General features: G+C 44.2%; 1 protein-coding gene across 3 annotated transcripts in view; it reads left to right on the forward strand.

The window, feature by feature from the left end:
- The window catches only part of LOC147888083 (LOW PSII ACCUMULATION protein (DUF1995)), a 36491-nt gene that overhangs the window by 650 nt on the left and 13895 nt on the right, over positions 1–21946 (forward strand). For 2 of the 3 annotated variants that reach the window (XR_015543138.1, XM_087393683.1), the window contains exons 2-4: positions 1179–1418; positions 8346–8393; positions 8504–8543. Coding sequence is in view for 2 of the 3 variants with exons in the window: in XM_087393683.1 (XP_087249809.1) it covers positions 1179–1418; positions 8346–8393; positions 8504–8543 (328 nt within the window). In the remaining variant the exon portion in view is untranslated. Of the gene's footprint in view, positions 1–573; positions 695–1178; positions 1419–8345; positions 8394–8503; positions 8544–21946 lie in introns of those variants that run through there. The other variant, XM_087393684.1, reaches the window with a different exon arrangement.

Consider the following 21946-nt stretch of genomic DNA (forward strand, 5'->3'; position numbering starts at 1 on the left):
GCTGACATGACAAGCTTATCTGGTTGGCACCGCTTTCTTATGTATCTCGTCTGTTTGAAATCTAAGGCATGTTGATCTTAAATCACGCCACAGCGTTTCAGGGCCTCTTCTCTTTACTTTTGTGACCAGGTTAGCTTCTGTAAATGAGTCATTGACAGGTTTGAAAAGGGGTGAACCGAGAAAATTCTTGAACTTTTAAGAAAAGCTTTTAAGGTGAGAAGGACGCGGCTTGATGTGAAACTCTCGAGTGTCTCTGCAATGGACGTTCTGCCACATGGGCAGTACATCGGCTGTGATGTGGGCAGCATCTAGAACCTTTCTAAGAGTTCACCCCTCTTACATTTTTTGTAGATGCACCCACAGGGGCAGAACTCTCCACAGGACGGCCATATGGTATTGGGCATCCTTTGGGCTCCACATGGATCTTGTTTGGGATGGAACAGCAGCCCACATTTGGACCCTTTGGTAGGGCATATGAGGAAATTAAGTCCTGGCTCTCAACTCGCACTACGGATGGTTGCTGTTCCACATTTGGACCCTTTGGTAGGGCATATGAGGAAATTAAGTCCTGGCTTGAAGCTCGCTGAGGAACACACAACCTGAGTAGTGCAAGGACCGAAGTAGAAGCAGTACTTGTGCTCACCGTAGAGCATCCAGGGCAGCGGATTGCTGCATGTTCTGGGATCTGCTTTTTGTAAGTAGTGTTTGGCTGAGATTTTGTACAATATACTCTGAGACTTGGACTGTTCTACTGTTGTCTATCTTCCAAATTTGTTGCCTGTGAGTGCTCTTGTGAACATAGAAAGTTTGAAGTTTGAATGAAATCCTTCCCTTCTCTTCTCTCAAGATTCTTTCGTTCCATACACCTAATCCATTTCTATTTCCGGTGCGTGGAGAAACTAGCCAAGGGTGTAGGTTTTTCTAACATATTCGTCATGCTTCAATTCCTTTTAACACTTAACTTACTGTGAACATATCAAGTCTACATTAAATTGATTTTGTATGTATGTAAGTCTACAAAACTGGACTGTATTTTGTGCATGCTACTGGGTGAGATCAGGTCTGAGTTATTGTATTTCTTTTTTTGAACACAAGTTTATTTTTGTATTTGAAAGTATAAATATTTTAACAATAAATCGAGTACAATCTTATGTGTGTCATGGTATTCAATGATGAAGGTCTATCCAAGGATATTTTGTTTGCACTACAAGACCCCGGGATCTGGAGGCCCAATCCAGTATTTGAAGGCTGCAAAAGGAACCTTGATTTTCCAGACCCGAAATTCTTTTGTACTAAACAATTTTCAGAGAGTAGATGGAGTAAACATGAAATATACACGCTGGAAGCAAGGGCATTTCTCTACTGGGACTTCAAGTACTGTTAGTTTTCCTGGTGACTATGAAGAACTACTGGATCAGGTGTGTATGACAAGCTTCACTCTTGTTACCATCCTAATGAGTAGGTTAGTGCTGTCGAATCGTGGAGTGCTCCCCCTTCAACACCACCACATCCCTTTGGTCTTTCGAAGACTTATTCTCTCTCTCTCTCTCTCTCTCTCTCTCTCTCTCTCAACACACACACGCACACACACTTTTTGTAAAAGAAATTTTGCTTTAAGAAAGCATTTACATTCATAGCTGTCCTAGAGTGGGACAGCTACTACTTGTAACTAAAAACAGTAATAAAAAACTTCCAACAACTGGGCCTGAGGAAGGTCTCCAAAGGTATGAGCATCCTGTAGAGACGAAGCAAAGAAGCTCGAAAGTATCGGAAGACATTCAGTGAACAGTGCTCATACAATCGAATGGTACGAGCACGATACAATGACCAAGAGCCGAATATCGACACCAGGAGAACAAATGATCACACACATACACACTTTTTATTTTTGTAAAAGGAATTTTGCATTAAGAAAGTATTGTAGTTACATTCATCGCTGCCCCAGAGTGGGACAGCTAGTACTCATAACTAAAACCAGTAATAAAAAACTTCCAATTGGGCCTGAGGAGGGTCTCCAAAGGAATAAGCATCCTGCAGAGACTGAAGCACACTTTCCAGTTTTTATGATTCTTCATTTGGGCTTGCTGTTGCATGATGTGCGGTTGCCAAGGAAAAGGCTTTTGCTGGTGAATAATTCATACGTCAAGCATCAGGTCTTTCAGGTTATGGTCAAGGCTCTAATATGCCGACTTGTTTTGCGCGCACGCGCACACTTCTTTTGGGGGTGATATTTTTTATGCTTTATATTACATAGAAGCTTCCCCTGAATGGGGAGCTCAACATTACATCAATAGAAGATCTCAGTATATGACAAGTATACATTGTATTCTACATAACACGTTTGTAGACAATCAAAGAAAGATTGCTGCAAAGAGCGTTGGAAAAAGGGGAAGTGGAGCAAGTAGGATCACCAAAGACTCTTTGATTTTGATCCTTCCATAGGGTCTAGAGTGCTCAGTAACGAACCTAAGTGAAGAACAAATCAAACCCCCATCTGCATGGGTGAATTCCAAAAAGCCAAAAATACTTCCCAAAGGTAGCAGTAGGAAATTTAGCTATCAAAAGCTGCCGAAGGAGATCCAAGAAATCACGAGTGTGTGGACAATGCCAAAGGAGATGAGGCACAGATTCCCTTGGAGCCAAACATTGGTGACAAACAGTCGGAGAAATATGCCAACATCAACCACCACAAAAAAACCTGCTGTCGAAGAGGAACTTTGGAACTCCAAAGCTGCTGCAATCTCTTCCGCCACCACTTTTGCTGGGCGATTTTCTCTCTCTCTCTCTCTCTCTCTCTCTCTCTCACATACACACACACACACACACACACACATGCAAGTAATTAACCCAAGTACTAGTACCCGAGCTTGCAAACTTTTCTATGTGTCATAACTACATGATTGTATGCCATCATACATGTTTAACACATTATAAGAGGGAAGACTCTTGGCAGTATAAAAAAAAAATGTTCTTGTTTTGATGGTTCAAAGAGGGATTTGCCAAGTCTTACATGCATCAATCTCGAGGTCTTCAGAAATTTCTTGTGAAAACTGTCCTTAAACAAAGCTTCCATACTATTAAATTTTCTTCCTCCATAGTTTCGGGACCAATTCTATCAATATGTAACTACATAACGGAAAAGCAAACCTTCTAGAGTTTCTTAGTCTTCTTAGAGCATGAAGAACAACAAGGAAAAACACAACCACTTATAACTAGAAAGCCTCGTCCATTTCACTTGTATTCTCATGTGGCGAAGTCATTTTCTAATGCCAATGAAACGACTCTCACCAATTGAACTACATCAAACGAGAGACTACGAATCGAACTACATGGAACACCATCCGAATCTCACCACCCAACCATGGTCCATGGAGCTCTTGCAACTCACCCCTAAGCACATAGAGGTCATGGGTAAGGTCTATGGCTTGACCCTAGCCTAGTAGACATCTACACTCTATACCACAGAGATTCCAATGAAGCTCAACTTCTACATAGACCACTGCCTACACATCTCTGAGGAGGGCTTCATTCTCCCACTAGAGTACACTCGGATCCACTTACCACATTCATTGAGGATCTCTATTGAACAGTTTCGAGTCTCATCGCATCAACTCCGTATTAAGAGTGGACGAGCTGAGGGGATCCCTAGGGAGAGCCACCTATGCATGTTATGTGATCGGCAGGAGGTTGAGTCAAAGGAGCGTTTCGCACTAAGATGCCCCATATAGACGAGATCTGCGGTTGATATCATTGTCTCTTTAGGGATGGTTTCGGACCCCTCTCTAGGCTTCTCATATCCAGACCAGGGTTGCCTCGCCGCCTTCATTCATGAGGCAATTCGACACAAAGGGTTTTTACTCAGGACACAAAGACAGACCTTGGTCTTATTGTCAGACTCGTCCCAGATCAGGATCACGGAGTTCTTTCAGTCGAACCACATGGACCGCACGATCACAAATGGCAGGCGCAGCAAAGTTCTGGAGCTTACCATTGCCCTTGTCAGGAGCAGAGTGTGTGTGGTGCAGTGTGTGATGGAGCTCGACGTCTCTCCCTCGTCTGCACCTCCTGTCGTACCACCTGTTATTGCCGTACCTTCATCCGCCTAATTCACGCTGTTCAATCTATTCACATCAAGCCTTCGTCGTCCGTTTCACTTCCGCGTTCATCTGCTTCAGTTTTGTCTTCGTTTGGTTCTGTCCCACTGCCCTTACCATTGACTGTTACCTCGTTCCCAGATTCGGCGCCCTCTACCTCTTCAACTGTTCCTTTCGATCATGTCCCAATTACGTCTTTCCTTTCTATAGTGCCGCGAATAATTCTAGTCACGGTGGGCGCCCTCTTGGTCGTAATTAAGGGGCTTGACCATCAGTCAAAGCGCCTTAATTATGGCCAAGTCTCTCCAACCGAGGTTGGTGCATCTTGGTTAACGAAGTTAACCCTCTTGGTGTAAGCCAAGTCTCGTTAACCGAAGTCCACACTCTCTGACCGAAGTCAGCGCTTTGTCTCCTTAGTTAATCGTGGTTAACCATCTTGGCCGAAGCCAGATCTTCCTAACCGGAGTTAGGCTTACTTAATCGAGGTTAATTATCTTTGACCGAACTCAATACTTTGACCAAATAAATATAACTCTTTGAACATAATTAAATAAATCAAAGACTCATTAATTATGATTAATAAATGGTCAACTAGAACTTTGACTTTGGAGTATTTACAGCTTAGTGACATCCCCTCAGCTTCTATTCAGTTAACCTCAACTGAAAAGCTTCCTTGAAAATATCCAAAAGCTGTGGATGATCAGACAACATGTCTTCATCCATCCATTTGGTATCCAATGCCGAGTAATTCTTGAATTTTACAAAAAGGTACCTGTAAAATTCTTTAGCCTGAGGGCCTTCGCGTACAGTATGATACACAGTATGTTCTGGCTAAAGGACCTCCTCCAGCTCATCCACTTTTGGTGGATCCTCTATTACTGGCTTTGTAGGCTCTAGCCCTTTCAATTGCTGTTCGGACTTGCCTGTAAGCTATATGGAGGTCTTTGACAAAGTGATCAGCTGCAAATATTTCATCTTTGGTGCTTAGAATAGGGGGCAGAATCACCTTCCCATAGATGACCTCAAAGGGGGCTTTCCCTGTGGAGATGTGAACTGTATTATTGTAAGCAAACTCCACCAATGGTAGGTCCTTTTCTCAATTTGAACCTTGGTCACCCACGTAGCATTTCAGCATATCCAACACTGTAGAATTTGCTACCTCACTTTGACCATCTGTCTGGGGATGGAAGGAAGAATAAAAATTCAGATTCGTCCCCATATTATCAAATAAAGCTCTCTAGAATAGATTGGTCATTCTGGGATCTCGATCACTGACAATGGACTTAGGCATACCATGGTGCTTAAAGATTTGTGCCATGAAAAGCTTAGCCATATGATCTGCCTTTATAGTATTGCGAACCGGAATGAAATGAGCTTGCTTGCTGAATCTATCAATGATAGTTGACTTTGATCTTGGCAAATAAAAAATCAAGTCCATTGCAATACTTTCCCACGGTGCCTAAGGCATAGGAAGAGGCATAAGTAGGCCAGGTGCCTTCCGTCTATCATATTTCACTTTTTGACAGGTAAGGCATTCTGTAACAAACTGATGTATATCTTTCCGCATTGTTGGCCAAAAGAAATACCTCTCTAGTGCTTGAGTTGTTGCTGTAATTCTTCTATGCCCAGCATACGGAGGTGCATGGCATTCCTCCAAAATCTTTTTCCTCATCTCCTAGGTGATGCATAGGCAGTCATCTCTTGGGAGCCTATTTGGTGGCTCACTACCAGGAATGAGTTCTATGCCATGATCTTTAGGTCTCTCAGGGGGTAACTCCCTTGGCAAAGCGTTAGAAAAAAGAATCTTTAAAGTTTTCAAGAAACTGAAATTTATTTTGATCTGCCTTACTCATTTCAGCGTGCATTTCAACATCTCTCTCTTTTACAAAAACCTTGTACGCTGAAACTGTAGACTTTATTGCTTTTCCAACATAACTATTTGATACAATGGGAATAGTCTCCCCTTTATTCTTGGCAACCACATGCTGTGTTTTGCCCATATGTACAAACTCTAAGGCTCTCTCAGGAAGAGTTAACTTCACTGCCTTGCGATGGAACCAAGGCATACCCAAAACCACATCGTGATGTTTCAGTGGGGAGGTGAAGAAGTCTTCCTGATCCACATAACTATGTACATGAAGATGGAGCTTCCCTATCAAGGGAGTGACTTGGACAGGGTTCCCACAGAACATCTGGTCAACATCCAAAGCCCTGCCCAACTCCTCCGTCTTTATTCCCAGCCTCAGAGCTAAATCTTCTAATATAAATTTTCTGTAGCCCTGGGATCAAACAAAATCAGCACTTGTTGGTCTCTGATCTTGCCCCATGATAGCACCAATTCTCATTCTTCTGGGTTGGACAAACGACCCAGTACATTATGAATTTCTCCTGCCATTGGTTTATGCGGTCCCCGTGGCTTCTCTGCCTCTTTTCCCTTTGGAGTTGAAGGCTTTTTTGGGCAGTGGGCAGCCACATGCCCCTCTTTGCTGCATCCAAAGCATTTACCCTCTTTTCTGAAAGTTTCAATCTGCTCAGGGATAAACTGTGATCTTCCCTTATAGGGCTTTTGTACTTGGTTTCCCCTCGGCTCCTGAGGCTGCAATCCCCTCTTCTGAGCCTTGGGAAGATCTCTTGTCTCAAACTTGGGGGTTGCTGGCTTTTTATCCCCCGGTATTCCTACCTGTAGTGAAGGCACAGTAGTAGGATCGTGTATATACATAAGACTAGCCACATTAGTTGAATGCATAAGATCTGAAATGTGTTTGATATCCTTAGTGTTCACTTAGGCCTGCATCTTTGGAGTGAATCTTGCCTGATACTTCTTGAGTTGAGACTTGTCTAAGGCTTTCTTGAAAGGTGAAACGTGCAGATATGAGTCCAAACATTTATGATTATAAGACTCAACTGTATCTTGTGCACCCATATGCATACTTTCCCAACCAAGAGGAACATGGTCCCGAAACTGCTTGGGAATGAAGTGTTTATAAAAGGCTTTCTTGACGCCTTTCTTGGGAGCTATATAATTAGGAGTTTCAGCTATGCACCATGCACTAGCTGTACCAGTCAAATGCAAACCAACCATACGAAGTTTCAAAGACTCATTTTTATTTTCCAAACTAAAGGCAGCATCAAATTGCCTTATGAATTGCATTGCTTTCTCGGCTTGACCATGCTAGCCATTATATGTGGCAAATCTCACCGACTTCCTACCATCTTTGAACTCTTTAGTCTTTGCTCTCTTAACAAACTTCTTCTTCTTATTCTTATGCTTTGGCTTTGATCATCCATAAGAATAAGATGATGATGAGGATGAAGAGGTAGAGCTAGAAGAAGAAGACAAACTAGAAGAACTATGATGATGCTTGGCTTTTATCTTCTTGGAAAGAGAATCTTCTCTTTTCCTCTTTTTGCTGTCCTTAAAGCGAGACTTCTTACTCTTTCCTGATACATCATCTGTGGAAAGAGGACTAGGACTCAAGGATCTCTTTTCGCCCATCTTTTCCTGATTTCCCTGGGTAGTCCCACCTAAAATATGGTTGTACTTGTGTTTTGTGTGCCCCTTGATATATAAAAGGCTTCATACTTTTTAGCACGAGAGGCACATACAACAAGCCCACCTCCTTGCAGTATTGCGGTAGAGTTGAAGATTGGTTGCCTCTTGCCGTGGGTCTCACGACGACCTTTTCTCCAAAAGGAGTTTTTTGGAATTGGAGTCTGCAATGTGAGCAAGGTTGTGGTTCGGCTTTGTGTCAGTGTAAATAGGTCTAGTGATTCTAGGCTTTGTGTGATGGACATCATCAATGATGTCAATGTACCTCTGTTTGACATCATTTATTATGTGAATAGTATGCTTGACTAAGTCATGACTCATAAGAGAAGGCTCTTCTGCCTATAAAAGGGGTGTGTACATCTGGTATCAAATCAATCAAGTTTAGCAACAAGTTCTTTGCCTCAGATTCTCTCTCTCCATGTGACCATGTGTCTTCCTATGAAATCACTACTTGTTTGCAACAATGGCATACATTTTCTATGTTTAAAAATAATGTTCACCCACAGACTCGAATACATGCGCACAAACCTAAGTGCATATGCATCTATGTTGTTGTTCAGAAGAACAAATCAATGCTATTCTGACTTTGTCTCTCAAACTGCATTTAAACCAAGTGATTTGAGTTTTTGTGAATGAATATGTTTTCTAGGTAGATTGTCGCATGGAAACATCTCTGTTTACAGTGGTATTCTCTGATGCAGGTAAAGATTGCAACACAAACAGCTCTCAATGACTCTAAAACATTATTGGTAAGATCAAGACTCCCTTGCATTTAATAGAATCCTAGAGAGCAATTGCAGCTTCTGTGCTTATTCCTTGAATAGAAAAATTGATGCTATTCCTTATTATTTTTGGGCAGGAAATTGAGTTTCCCACAGCAGGGCTTGGATCTGTTTCAGGTGAGAGATTTGTTTCCGCATTTGCATGAATGTACTCTCCAGGCATGTATGTATGCTCCATACCTCATCATCCGTACCTCAGCTCTCGTCATTCGTACCTCAGCCGTCATCGTGTGTACCTGCACCGTACATCAGCCGTCGTCCATCCGTTCCTGCTCACCCGTACATTGCACGTACATCTCCATAGCTCCATCGTTGTACATTAGCCCGTCCCTCCATCGGTCGTACATCAGCCCTTACTAGCCCGTACCTCTGTACAGAACAACAACACATATCGTTTTGAAGTGTAAGGGAGCACTGCAGGTAGTTCTCTTGAGGTCTCTCTGTGTTGGGCTGAGCCCTTGGCCCATTTATGGGGGTTAGCTCTAGCAAAGGGCTTCCAGGTTCAGGAAGGCCAACATGGAGTTCCGCAAAACGAAGCTATTTGCCTCTACCCCAACCAACAACTCCACTACTGCAGCTACGGCCCGCCCCTTTATGCTGACCTACAAGAGAAGGATTGGTTCAGACCCCCAGGAACACATTTACTATCTGGAGCATGAAGTTAGAGAGATCAGGCTCCTAGTTGCAGCTCTTAGTAGAAAGGTGAATGAGATGGAGAGCAAAGGCAAGCAGGAAATCATTGCAAAAATTATAGAGAAATGCAGCACATCTCCACCAACACCAATACTTGTCTCCAAGGTCAAGGAATTGATCAATACTCAGGTCAGTTCAGCCAAACAGGAGATGGCCATTGTTGCCAACAACAAACTTAACAAAGTAGATCTTTACACAAAAGTAAAAGAGTAGCAGGCCATAGTACATAATAAGAAGATACTATGCATCGAAGGACTTCCCAAGGATTGTCTTGGCTGCTTTAGTGTAGAGGAGGAGTACACAAAAGATGAGAAGATTGCATGCCTCAAGAAGGCAATACCACAAGTAGAGTGGGATGAAAATGATATCAATTGTGTCTCCCAAACGGGAATGCAAATACATGTGTTTTTTAGAGAGAGGGCAGGAAAAAACGGAAATGCAAGTACATGTGCTTTTTAGAGAGAGGGCAGGAAGAACTAAGATTCTTCTATAGACAAACAATAGACAAACAAGTTCAAGGGCACAACTCCGCAGAACTCACCCCAATTCAGCTGAAATAGAGGAATGTCGAGCTCACCAGAGTGAAAGATACACATAAAGCTGTAAATGGGCTGCGTAAAAAAACCCAAAGACTCTCAATTTTAAACTAATGTTATGAAGGCTATTTTTATAGGTTTAGTATGTAGAGGTGTGCTATAATAATCGAGCTGAGATGCTATGTGCACTCCTTGACCTGCTGGTTTATCTAGATGATGTAAGTCATTTTGACATTTGGTCTTTTGTCCCATAGGCTCATGAAGCCTCCCGTGGACGTTAATTTGTGTGTGTGCGCGCGCGCCACTGAGAGAGATCACGCGCGAGATAGAGAGTGCCCAAAGCACATTTTATTGAGGTTTGACCTATCATAGCTTTCCTCAAGGGGGACCGATAGAGACGAGGGTCACTCTGAACATAGACCAAAGAGTTTAGAGATAGAGGAGACTGCGCCCCTCGTCACAGCGCGAGACAGTTCGAGAGACGTAGATACGATATATTTTCACAGAGCCATCACTGTGCCGGGCTTCGGTCTATGAGTCTGAGCTCTGAGATTGACCTGATTTAGCTTGTGCTTGACTAATTATGATTTTGCTAACATAGATTAGTACTCAGCAAGGGCTCCTTTGCTCCAGCCCACTGAGGCTTGTATGAGTCTACTCTTTTGCGCACTTTGTCCCATAGGCCCACGCCTCCCGCAGAGGTTAACAAATCTTTCTTTCTTTCTTTCTCTCCATCGCCATTATTTCGTCATTCCAGCATTGCCATTCCATCGCCTTTTCAGCGTCGTCGATCCATTGCCATTCTAGCGTCACTATTCTGTTGCTGCTCCCTCGTCATTCTAGCGTCGCCGATCCATCACCATTTCAACATTGCCAATCTGTTGCCATTCTAGCGTCACCATTTCATCACCATTCTAGCGTCACCGATTTGTTACCATTCCAACGTTGCTGACATGTCGCCGCTCTAGCATTGTCATTCCATCGCCAATCCGTTGTCACATTGTAGCCAAGAAAGGCTCCCTTCCAGCCCTTTGAGTCTCAGAATTCCATCGTTGCTATAGCCCTTGTAGATATCATTTGGAGGAAGGGCAATTTGCCCCTCTCCCCATCGCAACTCACAAAAAATTGTAAAAAACTGCACATTGATATGACAAAAGAAGAGAAAGGAGAAAAGAAAGAAGAGAAATAAAAAAACTGGCAAGTTAAACAACCACCACCAAAAGGACAACTAGAGGTTGATGTGACAACAACAACCGCCACAATCACAACAGTCTACAGATGGACAATAAAGCCATGGAAAAGCTTGCAGCCACAATAGTCTCAGCATCAGCCCTAGCTTCAATGTCAGCATCATCTTCATCGTTGTCATGTCCTTAGGCAGCCTCATCAGCCCTAGCTTCAGCATTAGCATGATCGTCATCGAGATTCCTTGGCATCATCATCATCATCATCATCATCAACACTAGCTTCATCTTTGGCATCAGCATTGGCATCGACGTTAGCATTAATACTAGCCTAGACATGTCCTTCTGTCCGACCTCCACCCTACCCCCTTATGCCCCCTTACTGTACTCCACTTTCTCGTCATTCTTACCCCTTAGCCATGGTAGTCCTTGTTGGAGGCCTGATCTATGAGAGGTAGATTGGGCTCGAGTGGAGAGGCTCTAGGTTCTCTTATTGTCATGGATGATCCGCAGTGGCCCCCCCCTATAGCTTGATACAACATTCTAGGTGATCACATATCTTCACTGAGTTAGGGATTATGGTTCGTCGACCTTAGGCCGACACAAATTACCGTGGCTTGTCTTTGTACCCATGACATTAGCAGAGAAATCAGAAGTGTTGGTAATCCCGTACATGCAAATGGTTTGGAGCCTAAAGGCTGGGACTTGATATGGACAGATTGCCCTCTTTTAGGATAGCCTTGAGGCCTCCTCTGTTCCGCTCAATTATCCGGAGGCTAACCAAGTTATCCGGGAGGATCTCATTCATCTACACACATTCAGGACCGAGTTAACCCTAGCAAGCTTCTTGTGAAGCTCGTCTTCTATAGACATCACTGGTTAGGATATCAGAGGAGAGCTTTCAGGCTACACAGATCCACCTCCCTCACTCTTTGAGGATTTTGATCAGACAGTTCCATGTTTCCTCGCGTTGACTATGCATTGACAACGGACAGGTACCTAGAGAGGCCATACTGTGTTTCCTTCTCCTTTCTTTAGCATGGGTAATCCATGGTGTGTGGCTTTATGGTGGATATTCATGAACACCTTCCATGGGACCGAGGAAAATTGGAGTGGATTGATGCATCTCCCCACAAGACACTCCTGTCTTCAACGATAGTTAGGAATGCCAAGCGAGGCCACCTTGAGTTTACATCATAGAGAAGATTAGGAGTCCTTTGGTGTCACTTTGCCCCTACATGTGTACTTTTGGAGGGAATATGGCACTTCCACTCTTTGTATTGGCTACCACAGCCTCACATCATGTATACTTAATGTATTTGAGTGTTTTAATTGGATTTTATCTTGACTTCATGTATTTTAGTCATACTTTATAGAAGTTTATTTTCTTGCCAAAAGAAAAAAGACTAACCATAGTCCAACCTTTGATCTTGGGTAAGGTAGCTCTCAAGCATGTAGACGTATTGGATACGTTGACAAGCTGTACTTTTCTGGTCTACAACAGCATCCTCCACCTCAGATTTGTGATGGTGATTGTTGGGTAACGTCCATTGGTTGTGTACATTAAAATGGGTGGCAACTACATATAGTTGCACCTTGCAAAGGTCAGCTATGAGTGTAGAAGCGTGGAAGGTGCTGGCCACCTGGCTTTTTAAAGTTTTAGGTTGCATTACCCTTGGAGTTGAGATGACCCCTTCTTCCAGAAGTGAGATATGGCGATGGATCATGCTTGTATTGAGCTGTTATTTGTGCAAGTAGCCTATGAAATGGTTTGTGCAGTTTTATATTGCATTTTCAAAGCGTCTCTCTCTCTCTCTCTCTCTCTCTCTCTCTCTCTCTCTCTCACACACACACACACACACACACACACAAAGTAATGCATTCATACAGGGAGCAGATATAGTTTTCTTGGGGGAAACTTGGGAAAGTGAGCTTTGCAGAATCTCAGAAATACCGGGATATGTGGTACATACAGCCTACCTAAAACAAATTGGAAAGAGAGGCCAAGGAGGAGTGGCATGCATGATCCAGGAACACTTAGCAGACAAAATCAGCATGTATAGAGCTGATAAGCACAAGAGGTTTATATGGCTGAAACTGGAATTTGGTGACTACCCTCTCTTCTTGGCAGGATGTTATATACCTCACCATGAGTCCCCTTTCTATGCTCGGAATGGAATAGATTCAAGTGATGCATTTGAATCACTATGCCTAGACATTGCAGAACTGAAAGACATTGGCAAGGTAATAGTCATGGGAGACCTCAATGCTAGAATCGGACAGTCGCAATTCCAACCTATCATGCACGATGAATTGGATAAAGAAGCTGCAATTGAAATAGATGCCTTGTGGCACAGGACATCAGAAGATGATATTGTAAATGCACAAGGAAGAGCACTCAGGTGTATGACGAATGAGCTGCATATGCCAATTTTGAATGAGCTGCATATGCCAATTTTGAATGGGATGCAACGCTTTCCAAGGACCAACAAGATGACATGCTTCTCTGCCAGCGGGGGACATAGTGTCCTTGATTATGTCATGGCCCATATCAATGCTCTACATGATATAGAAACTTTCAGGATAGGAGAGAAGTACCCTGAGTCAGACCATCTCCCACTATGGTTGACTCTTGGTATTCCAACTGAAAGAGAAGTAAAGAAATTTGCAGCCACTTCAAGAGGCTTCCGTATAGATCAAGACAAGCAGAAAGACTATGCCATCACGCTAGATGCAAAACTGAATGCAATGGCAATCACACCCACATGGGAAGCCCTCAGAAAAGCTGTCCTTGATACTGCAACGCAGGTTTTTGGAGAAATTTCCTAGGACAGAAAGAAGAGACATAAAGGGCTGCCCCACAAGAAATGGTATGATGATGAATGCAAGCAACTGCAGATTTGTGATTCGCATACAGTAGAGACAAAGGCACATTTAGCCCTACACTGCCCCTGATATGCACGCATCAGAGACGACTATCAGCAGATACTGGCAGACACCACTCAGATCTCTCGTCAGTTCTCTCCACTGCCTCTGCGGCAACGTTGGGATCTTTTGTCACTCGTCTTTTTTTGTACCGTCAAGAACTTGAAAATTCTTGACCCCTCTACAGCGGAGGAGATTTTTGTACTGAGCATTAGGTCCCATGGGTCATTTCCCTCGAGGACGATAATAAAATTCTGCTTCTACTTCTACTTCTCTCATGGACATGGATAGGAAGACTCTTATGAGCACAAGAGCAACTCTGAAAGGGACCAAAATCTATCTAGATGACGACATCACCCTCCTACAACAAGAGCATCGAAGGGAAGGCGCATGGTACGAGTAATGGCAGCAAGAGAAGCAGGGGAATGGGCAGCATAAAGGGTGGTAGAGTGATCATTCGAGATAGAGGAGACAAGGAAGATAAGGAAGAGAAGGAAGAGGGAGAAGTATGATGGTGTCGAGCCCATGAGATGAGTACACACACTGGACTAGAAATAGCAGTATGGAATTGTAATGGCACATTATGGTCCGATTTGGGAGGTTTCCTGAAAACATACAATGATAGGGACATGATCTTTTACACTGAGATGCACGAGAGCCTAGAGAGAGGGCTGCCCACAGTGACATGATATACATGGGAGTCAGCTCATAGGAGGGAGTCGAGGAGAGATAGTGGAGTGCGAGGCTCTGGGGGGGTAGCTGTCCTCTTCAAATCACACCTGAGGCCACTCATATATGTGGTACGGCGGACAATGGCCATCTCTGAACACCATTATAGATGATCAAGTCATGGACTGCCCCAAATCAAGTAGATGTCGCCATATCCTGTCGCCTGTGGGGCATATGTAGAGTGTCTCAGTATCCCTAGCTCAGCTGCATCTAGCTCCGGGACTATGTGGGGATCTATGTCATCTGTGAAGTCAAGCAGACCCACCTGTCTCTCTCATGTCCGTGCATTGAAGTCTCCTAGCAAGAGGGTGTCTCCTTGTCTAGAGAACTCCGTGATGTCATCATGGATCGTCTCATATGGGATGTGTCCCTCTGCGGTCACCTCTCGTGCATAGGAAGACATGTCTAGAGGAAAGTAGCATATTGCCATAAAGATAGGTTGGGCATCCAGGAGCTGAACTCGTATCCACATGTGTTGTGCAACCACAAACAAAACTCAGAGCATATATCTTCACAGCTTAGCATTATTGAACCATCTAAGACAAGGGAGGCTAGAATGCCCCTACTCAAAAGCATGAAAAGTGACACCTGTTGGCCCCAACACTTGGCGCCCCTTGTGGTATTTATTTAATTACTGGTTAGCTCAAATACAAGGGACTCCCTTCAAGAGCTGACACGCAGGTGCAACCCAGTACAATGCCAACCCATGGCTATGCCAGTGATCAACTCCCAGTGCTATTCCTTGGTTCCCTTCAATAGCCCTGCATAACACAAGTAGAACAATCCGATAGCATGCCCAACAATGGATTCACATAGATCAAAGCCATTACTGAGTTCAAGGCTTGCCACTGCACCCCCAGGAAGAGAGTATCACAACCAGTGCCCCAATCCTCTCCCGGGCCAATTGTAGGGCATCCAACCTTGCAGAATCTCAGCAAGAACGACAGTAGCATAGAGCAAAAGAAGAAGATAAGAATCCAGCCAACCGAAAGAGCCTGTTTCAGCTCGGAACAGCCCTAGAAGTTGGTTGAACAGCAGACATCAGACTTTGGTAGGAGGGAGCTGCCTATGAGTGACTTCCAGCACCAGAAAAGTTCAAGAAGAGAGGGTTCAGCAAGCTGAAACAGATCCGTCATGATTGCGCCCACCAGAATGGAGATTCCAGCCCACCAACACCTCAGTTCTCAGTGCGCCTTGCACGAGACTGGAGCTAGAAATCTGAAATACAGCCAACTTGAACCATTGCCATTGCCCACAAACAAAACTTAAAGCATATATCTTCATAGCTTAGCATTATTGAACCATTTAAGACAAGGGAGGCTAGAATGCCCCTACTCAAAAGCATGAAAAGTGACATCTGTTGGCCCCAACACTAGGCGCCCCTTGCGGTATTTATTTAATTACTGGTTAGCTCAAATACAAGGGACTCCCTTCAAGAGCTGACACACAGGTGCAACCCAGTACAATGCCAACCCGTGGCTGTGCCAGTGATCAACTCCCAGTGCTATTCTCTTGGTTCCCTACAATAGCCATGCATAACACAAGTAGAACAACCTGATAGCATGCCCAACAATGCATTCACATAGATCAAAGCCATTACTGAGCCCAAGGCTTGCCACTGCACCCCCAAGAAGAGAGTATCACAACCAGTGCCCCAATCCTCTCCCGGGCCAATCGCAGGGCATCCAACCTTGCAGAATCTCAACAAGAACGACAGTAGCATAGAGCAGAAGAAGAAGATAAGAATCCAGCCAACAGAAAGAGCCTGTTTCAGCTCAAAACAGCCCTAGAAGTTGGTTGAACAGCAGACATCAGACTCTGGTAGGCGGGAGCTGCCTATGAGTGACTTCCAGCACCAGAAAAGTTCAAGAAAGAGAAGATTCAGCAAGCTGAAACAGATCCGCCATGATTGCGCCCACCAAAATGGAGATTCCAGCCCACCAGCACCTCAGTTCTCAGTGCGCCTTGCACCAGACAGGAGCTAGAAGTGAGGCGTCTAAGAATATGGCCTTAGATACAAGAAAGGAAGACTTTTGTCGTGAAGAAAGTCAAGAAAACCTCCAGAAATGGCCCATAATGGAGGCGTGCAAGTCCAGGAAGTATGCCAGCAGCAGAGAGCACCAAGGGGAGGAGAACTGTCGGAAGAAAGCTCCAAAATCGACTTCAGCCAGCAAGAGGGAGGCTGCAGAAATCCGCCATCTTCAGAATGAGGGACTTCTAGTAGGAGTGAAGACTCAAAACAGAATGGGAAGGAAAGGAAGGGCTCCAGGGCCTTCCAAGGGCTTCCAGAGGTGACACCCAGGGGTGCCACAAGGCAAGCAGGGAGGCCACACTAGCTCCACACACAGACACATGGCAAAATGAAGCGTGGGAATTTAATGTCCCTAGGGGGGTTAGTTGGCAAACCATGACCCTAATGCTTGGGAACGGATGTGCACAGTTTTCGAGCAAAAACCTACGAGCAGAAAAGTCCGAGCGATAATTTTTGACACCAACCATGCTTGTATATTTCTCAAAGGAATATACAATTCTTTCTTAATTTCTCATTTATGGAACCATATACTTACTTATTTTTCATTATAACCCTCATTTTAGAGACCATCATCTATATATGAACAAATAGTGAACACTTTATAAACTCCTATAAATACCTCCCTACCATACTCTCTTTTGAGGATTTTGGTGATTCAATCAATTTAAAAGAGTTTCCCTAATCTTTAGCAATCCCATATTTGAAGTTCTCATGTAATAATATATACCATATTCCTTGGATGAGTAGGAAAAAGATATTGGAAACCTCATACTTGAAGCCATTATAATCAATCATAAATAAATGCATTATCAAATATGGGAAGGCAAGGTAGGGATTTTAAAAATATTCCCAATTCTCTAAACCTAAGTACTTTTAAGGAAATGTGGTCTCTATTAAACTCCTTCCTATCATAATATGAATTAGGGAGAAGTTGTAACTCTCATATACATCTTGAAATTTTTACTTTTATTTTATAACTATAAAAAGTATAGTTTTAAGCCTACCATTGCATAGATCATGAAATTTTGAACATTTTTCCTTTTTACAGCTCCTCAATCTGAGCTAAGGAGCAAAAGTTATGACCCCTTCTGCGTAGGCTCTCCAAGGGTATTTCGTCGGCGGAATAGGGTTGGGACAAGCTCTTCAAACCATATTCCTCTTCCCAACCATATTCCTCCGGCAAAATACACTTAGAGGGTCTATTTAAAAGGTACTATTTATTTTTCCTAGGTCATCCTCAGGAACTGTAAAGAGGGTATTTGCTCAAAATTTTATGATCCAAGCAATGGTAAAAGCAAAAGAAAGGATTTTTGAAAGTCATAAAATAAGTCACCACTTGGACATTATATATGTATATTATATAAAGGTGTATTTATATCTATATCTATTTATCAATGTTTCATATTTACTTACATATTCCTTCAAATAATTTGGAATTTTTTGCTCCCCAAAAATGACTTGAGCCTATATATTTTGACCCCTCCCACCTTTTGTCTGCTCGTCGCTCGGGGGTTTTTGCTCGGAAAATGGAAACCCCCCTTGGGAACCAATGACCCTAGTTTGTAGGATCTCTAGAGGGTCAATTTTTAAAGGATGACCCCACTGCTGAATCAAACCAATGACCTTAGAAATTGAAACCACTCTAATAGCACTAGGAGTTGCACTTATTGCACATGAAATCATAGGTACCTTTTGGGCATTAACTAAGGCCCCTAGCCTGGCACCCTAGGCTAAATTCAGTGACAGTTAGTTTGGACACTTCACCATCACCACCATGTCCCCGTGATGACAAGACCCGACCACTGGATGGGGGTTCCTAGCGGAGGGGAAGCCACCTATCCCCATCATTGACCCAGATGTTTGGCACACTCATTGCATGTTTCCTCATGATGTCTAGATGCAGACACCACCGGACATGTCCTCTATGCCCTAGCCCACCACTTGTCACTTGTTTATCACACAAAATGTGCGGGATGCACTCCATCGACCACACAACCGGAAAACACATGATCATGAGGGTCTACGGACTGAGCACTCTGCGCATGGGTAGGTCTTAGCTCCGGTCCTGGCACACATGTTCAACCAAGCTATTTGTCATGGCTTCCCACCCGCTTGGAGCACCACCACTATTGTGCCGATACACAAAGCATGAGCCTACGAAGACTGGGAATTACCGCCCCTCTTGATTAGTCATACTTTGGCCAAGATCGATGGATCGGTTCTAGAGAGGGAGCTCAGTAGTCATACAGAGGCTCGGGGGCAGCAGGCACTAGGACAAGCAAGATTCTGGAGGCCACATTCTATCTTAGATCACATATTCACTGTGAGATCTATCCTTGAGGAGGCAAGATCTACACACTAGAAAGTCTTTCGGAAGGCCTTTGACATGGTCTCGCATTCCCGCATGATCAGGAGACTACAGGAGATGCAGATCCCAAAGACATTGATTTGGGGTGTGGTGAGCTTATATGAGTCAGTCAGAGGCAGAATACGTGCACCAGGCGGTCTATCGGACTGTGTTGTGAGCATGATTGGAGTGAATCCACTCACCAACCCTCTTCAGACTCAACATCGATGAGATTACATCTTTCATAGATCGCCTAGGAGGCGATGGTTCACTATTGGGTGACCTCATGATACAGATATTGCTATACACTAATGACAATCCTCATATCATCCTTAGCGGAAGGGCTGCAAAGACATATGGAGACCCTAGAGGTGTTTTGCAAAGAGAGGCACTTGACATTCAACCTTGTGAAGACCAAGGTTATGGTCTTCAACACCTCACATGTAGTGACTCATCGACAAGCTTCACCTATCGTGATGAGACAGTGGAGATAGTGCAGTCCTACACATATCTAGGACCAGTCTTCATAGGACCCCTTTTCACGATGACCCATGCAGCCTAGACTCACACGAGGATAGGGTGCTTTGGCCCGACTAGACAGAGAGTGCTTCCGAGCACACTTTCAGGACCCACCAACGAAGAGCTGGCTCTTTGATACACTATTGCGATTGACGGCCATGTATGCAGCGCTCTTCTATGGATGTGATTTACCGAAGACCGAGTGGAGGAAATTTGAGGGGCTACATGTGACTATGGGCTTTAGGATGATTGTGAGTAAGCCCTCAGTTCCACATGAGATAGTACAGGTAGAGTTGTCTATGACTCCCCTACAGATTGATGCCATCTTTTAGATAGTGACTTTCATCAGACCCCAGTATCTCAAGGATAGAGAAGTTTTGAATGCATTGACGATTGCCATTGGATAGATGTGTGTTTCATCCTATTAGTTGAGGATCGAGACGGGGAGAGCAGCAGGCATACTAAGGGAGCAACGGATATGTATGCTTTGCACACTAGGAGTGACTCAAACAGAGGAGCATTTCCTATGTGCCTGCCGAGCCTATTATTGTTGAAGATAAGTGCACACTAAGTGTACTATTTTCTAAGTCTAAAGTCTAAGTCTAGTCTTTATGTCTTGAGTGTGTGCCATGTGGCACTTCTACAATTATCCCATAAGCACTCTTGCTTTATGTCTTGTACTTTGGCCCATATATTCATGGGTCACATCATTGCAATCAATCACTCTAGCTTGTGTCTTGTCTATACTCTTCTCAAGGTATTTCTTGTCTTTCAATCTTGTTATTTCATTTCCAGTTTCTAGTTCTAGTTCTTGCTTCCATATTCCAACCTGGTATCAGAGCTAGGTTGATCCCTCTTCTCTCCCCTCAGTCTGCCTCTTCTCAGATCTCTCCCCCGCTGCAGATCTGCCCCTCTTCTAAGATTTCTGCCTCTTATTTCTCCCTCTTTCTGCCCCGCCATTGCGCGCCAGATCTGTGTTTCTCCGCTCCAGATCTGTGCCAGATCTGCGCTCCAGATCTGTGCACCATTTCTGCCAGATCTGAGAGCCAGATCTGCGCAGTTCAGCCACAGATCTGAGCGCCATTTCTGCCAGATCTGAGCGCCAGATCTGCGCAGTCCTGCTGTCACTCCTGCACCCGCTCCTACTGTCGCTCCTGCATCAACGTACCTGCTATCCGTACAGATCAGCGCCGTCCGTACGCTGTCCGTACTCCGTACGCCATCCGTACTCCGCACCCCGTACGTCGTCCGTACTCCGCTGTCCGTACAGCCCGTACGACTGTACGGAATCCGTACCTGCACAGGCCGACTTCTCCAGCTGCTGTTCGAAATCTGCTCCATCTTCACGAAGATCTGCGCCATCTGTTCGATCTCCTGGACTGCACCCTTTTTTGCACCTCTACCTCTGCCTGGGATTAAGGTACTGTACTTTGCCTCTTTCAGTTTGCTGAGCAGTCTCTCTTTTTTGCTGGTTCCTCCTGCTTCGATGGGCTGCCATATGCTATGGCCTTGACAAAGTGGTGAGAGAACCGGGTTCTTGGATCTCTCCTCTCATTTATTTCTGCAATATTGTAAGGGAATAGACACTGCCCTTGCATCCTATCAAGAGGTAAGACCTTCCCACATGGCATCTTCCTCTCATTCTCTCATATCTATCGACAAATTCAATGGGTCCAACTTTCATACTTGGCAAATCAAAATCAAGTGCCATCTTATGAAAGAAGGTCTTTGGGACATTGTTCACCGTGCTGCTCCCGAAGGTCCCTTTGAGCAAGTTGTCACTGCCAAGAACGACAAAGCCTATGCTATCATATTGCTCGGCCTTGGAGATGATTACATTCATCACATCTCCGACATACAGTCTGCTCCTCAAGCATGGATCACTTTGGATACCCTTTTTGGAGCCCGATCTAAAAACTCTAAGATTGCACTTATGATCTCATTCTTTGATCTACATATGCAGGAAGGAGCTACTATAGCCTCTCATGTCAATTATCTTCGCAGTCTTATGGTTCAGCTTGCGTCAGTCAAGTCTCCCATCTCCGAAGATATTGCTATTGATGTGCTTCTCAAAAGCTTAACTGACACCTATGCTACTCTTGTCACTACCTTCAAGTATCATAATAATCCTTCTCTTGAGGGTATCATCAATGCTCTCCAAGAGGAAGAAAGAACTCAACAACGAAAGGTAACTGACACTGCATTTTTAGCAAAGAAAGGAAGTTCTAAGGTAAGAAAGCCTTGCACTCATTGTGGCAAAACTAATCATATGGAGAAGGACTGTTTCAAGGCTCATCCATGCACCATTTGTGGTCGTGATAATCACCGGGAGAGGGACTGCTACTCCAAAACCTCTACATCAGCCCCTGCATCTACCTCAGCCCATGTTGCTGCAACATCTCCATCAGCTGATCCTGCTGTTCCTTCCTCACATGATGAGAAGTGGGCTTTCTGATTACTTCTATGTCTTGTCTACCACCTTGACCACCGATGATGTAGGTCAAGGGGTTCTAGTGTCTTGGTCTTTCTGTTTGTCTACAGTCAGTCTTCTGTCT

This window comes from Dipteris shenzhenensis, chromosome 22 (genome assembly GCF_047967505.1).
Source record: "Dipteris shenzhenensis isolate YYH24624 ecotype China chromosome 22, Dip_SZ_1.0, whole genome shotgun sequence".
Taxonomy (NCBI): Eukaryota; Viridiplantae; Streptophyta; class Polypodiopsida; order Gleicheniales; family Dipteridaceae; genus Dipteris; species Dipteris shenzhenensis.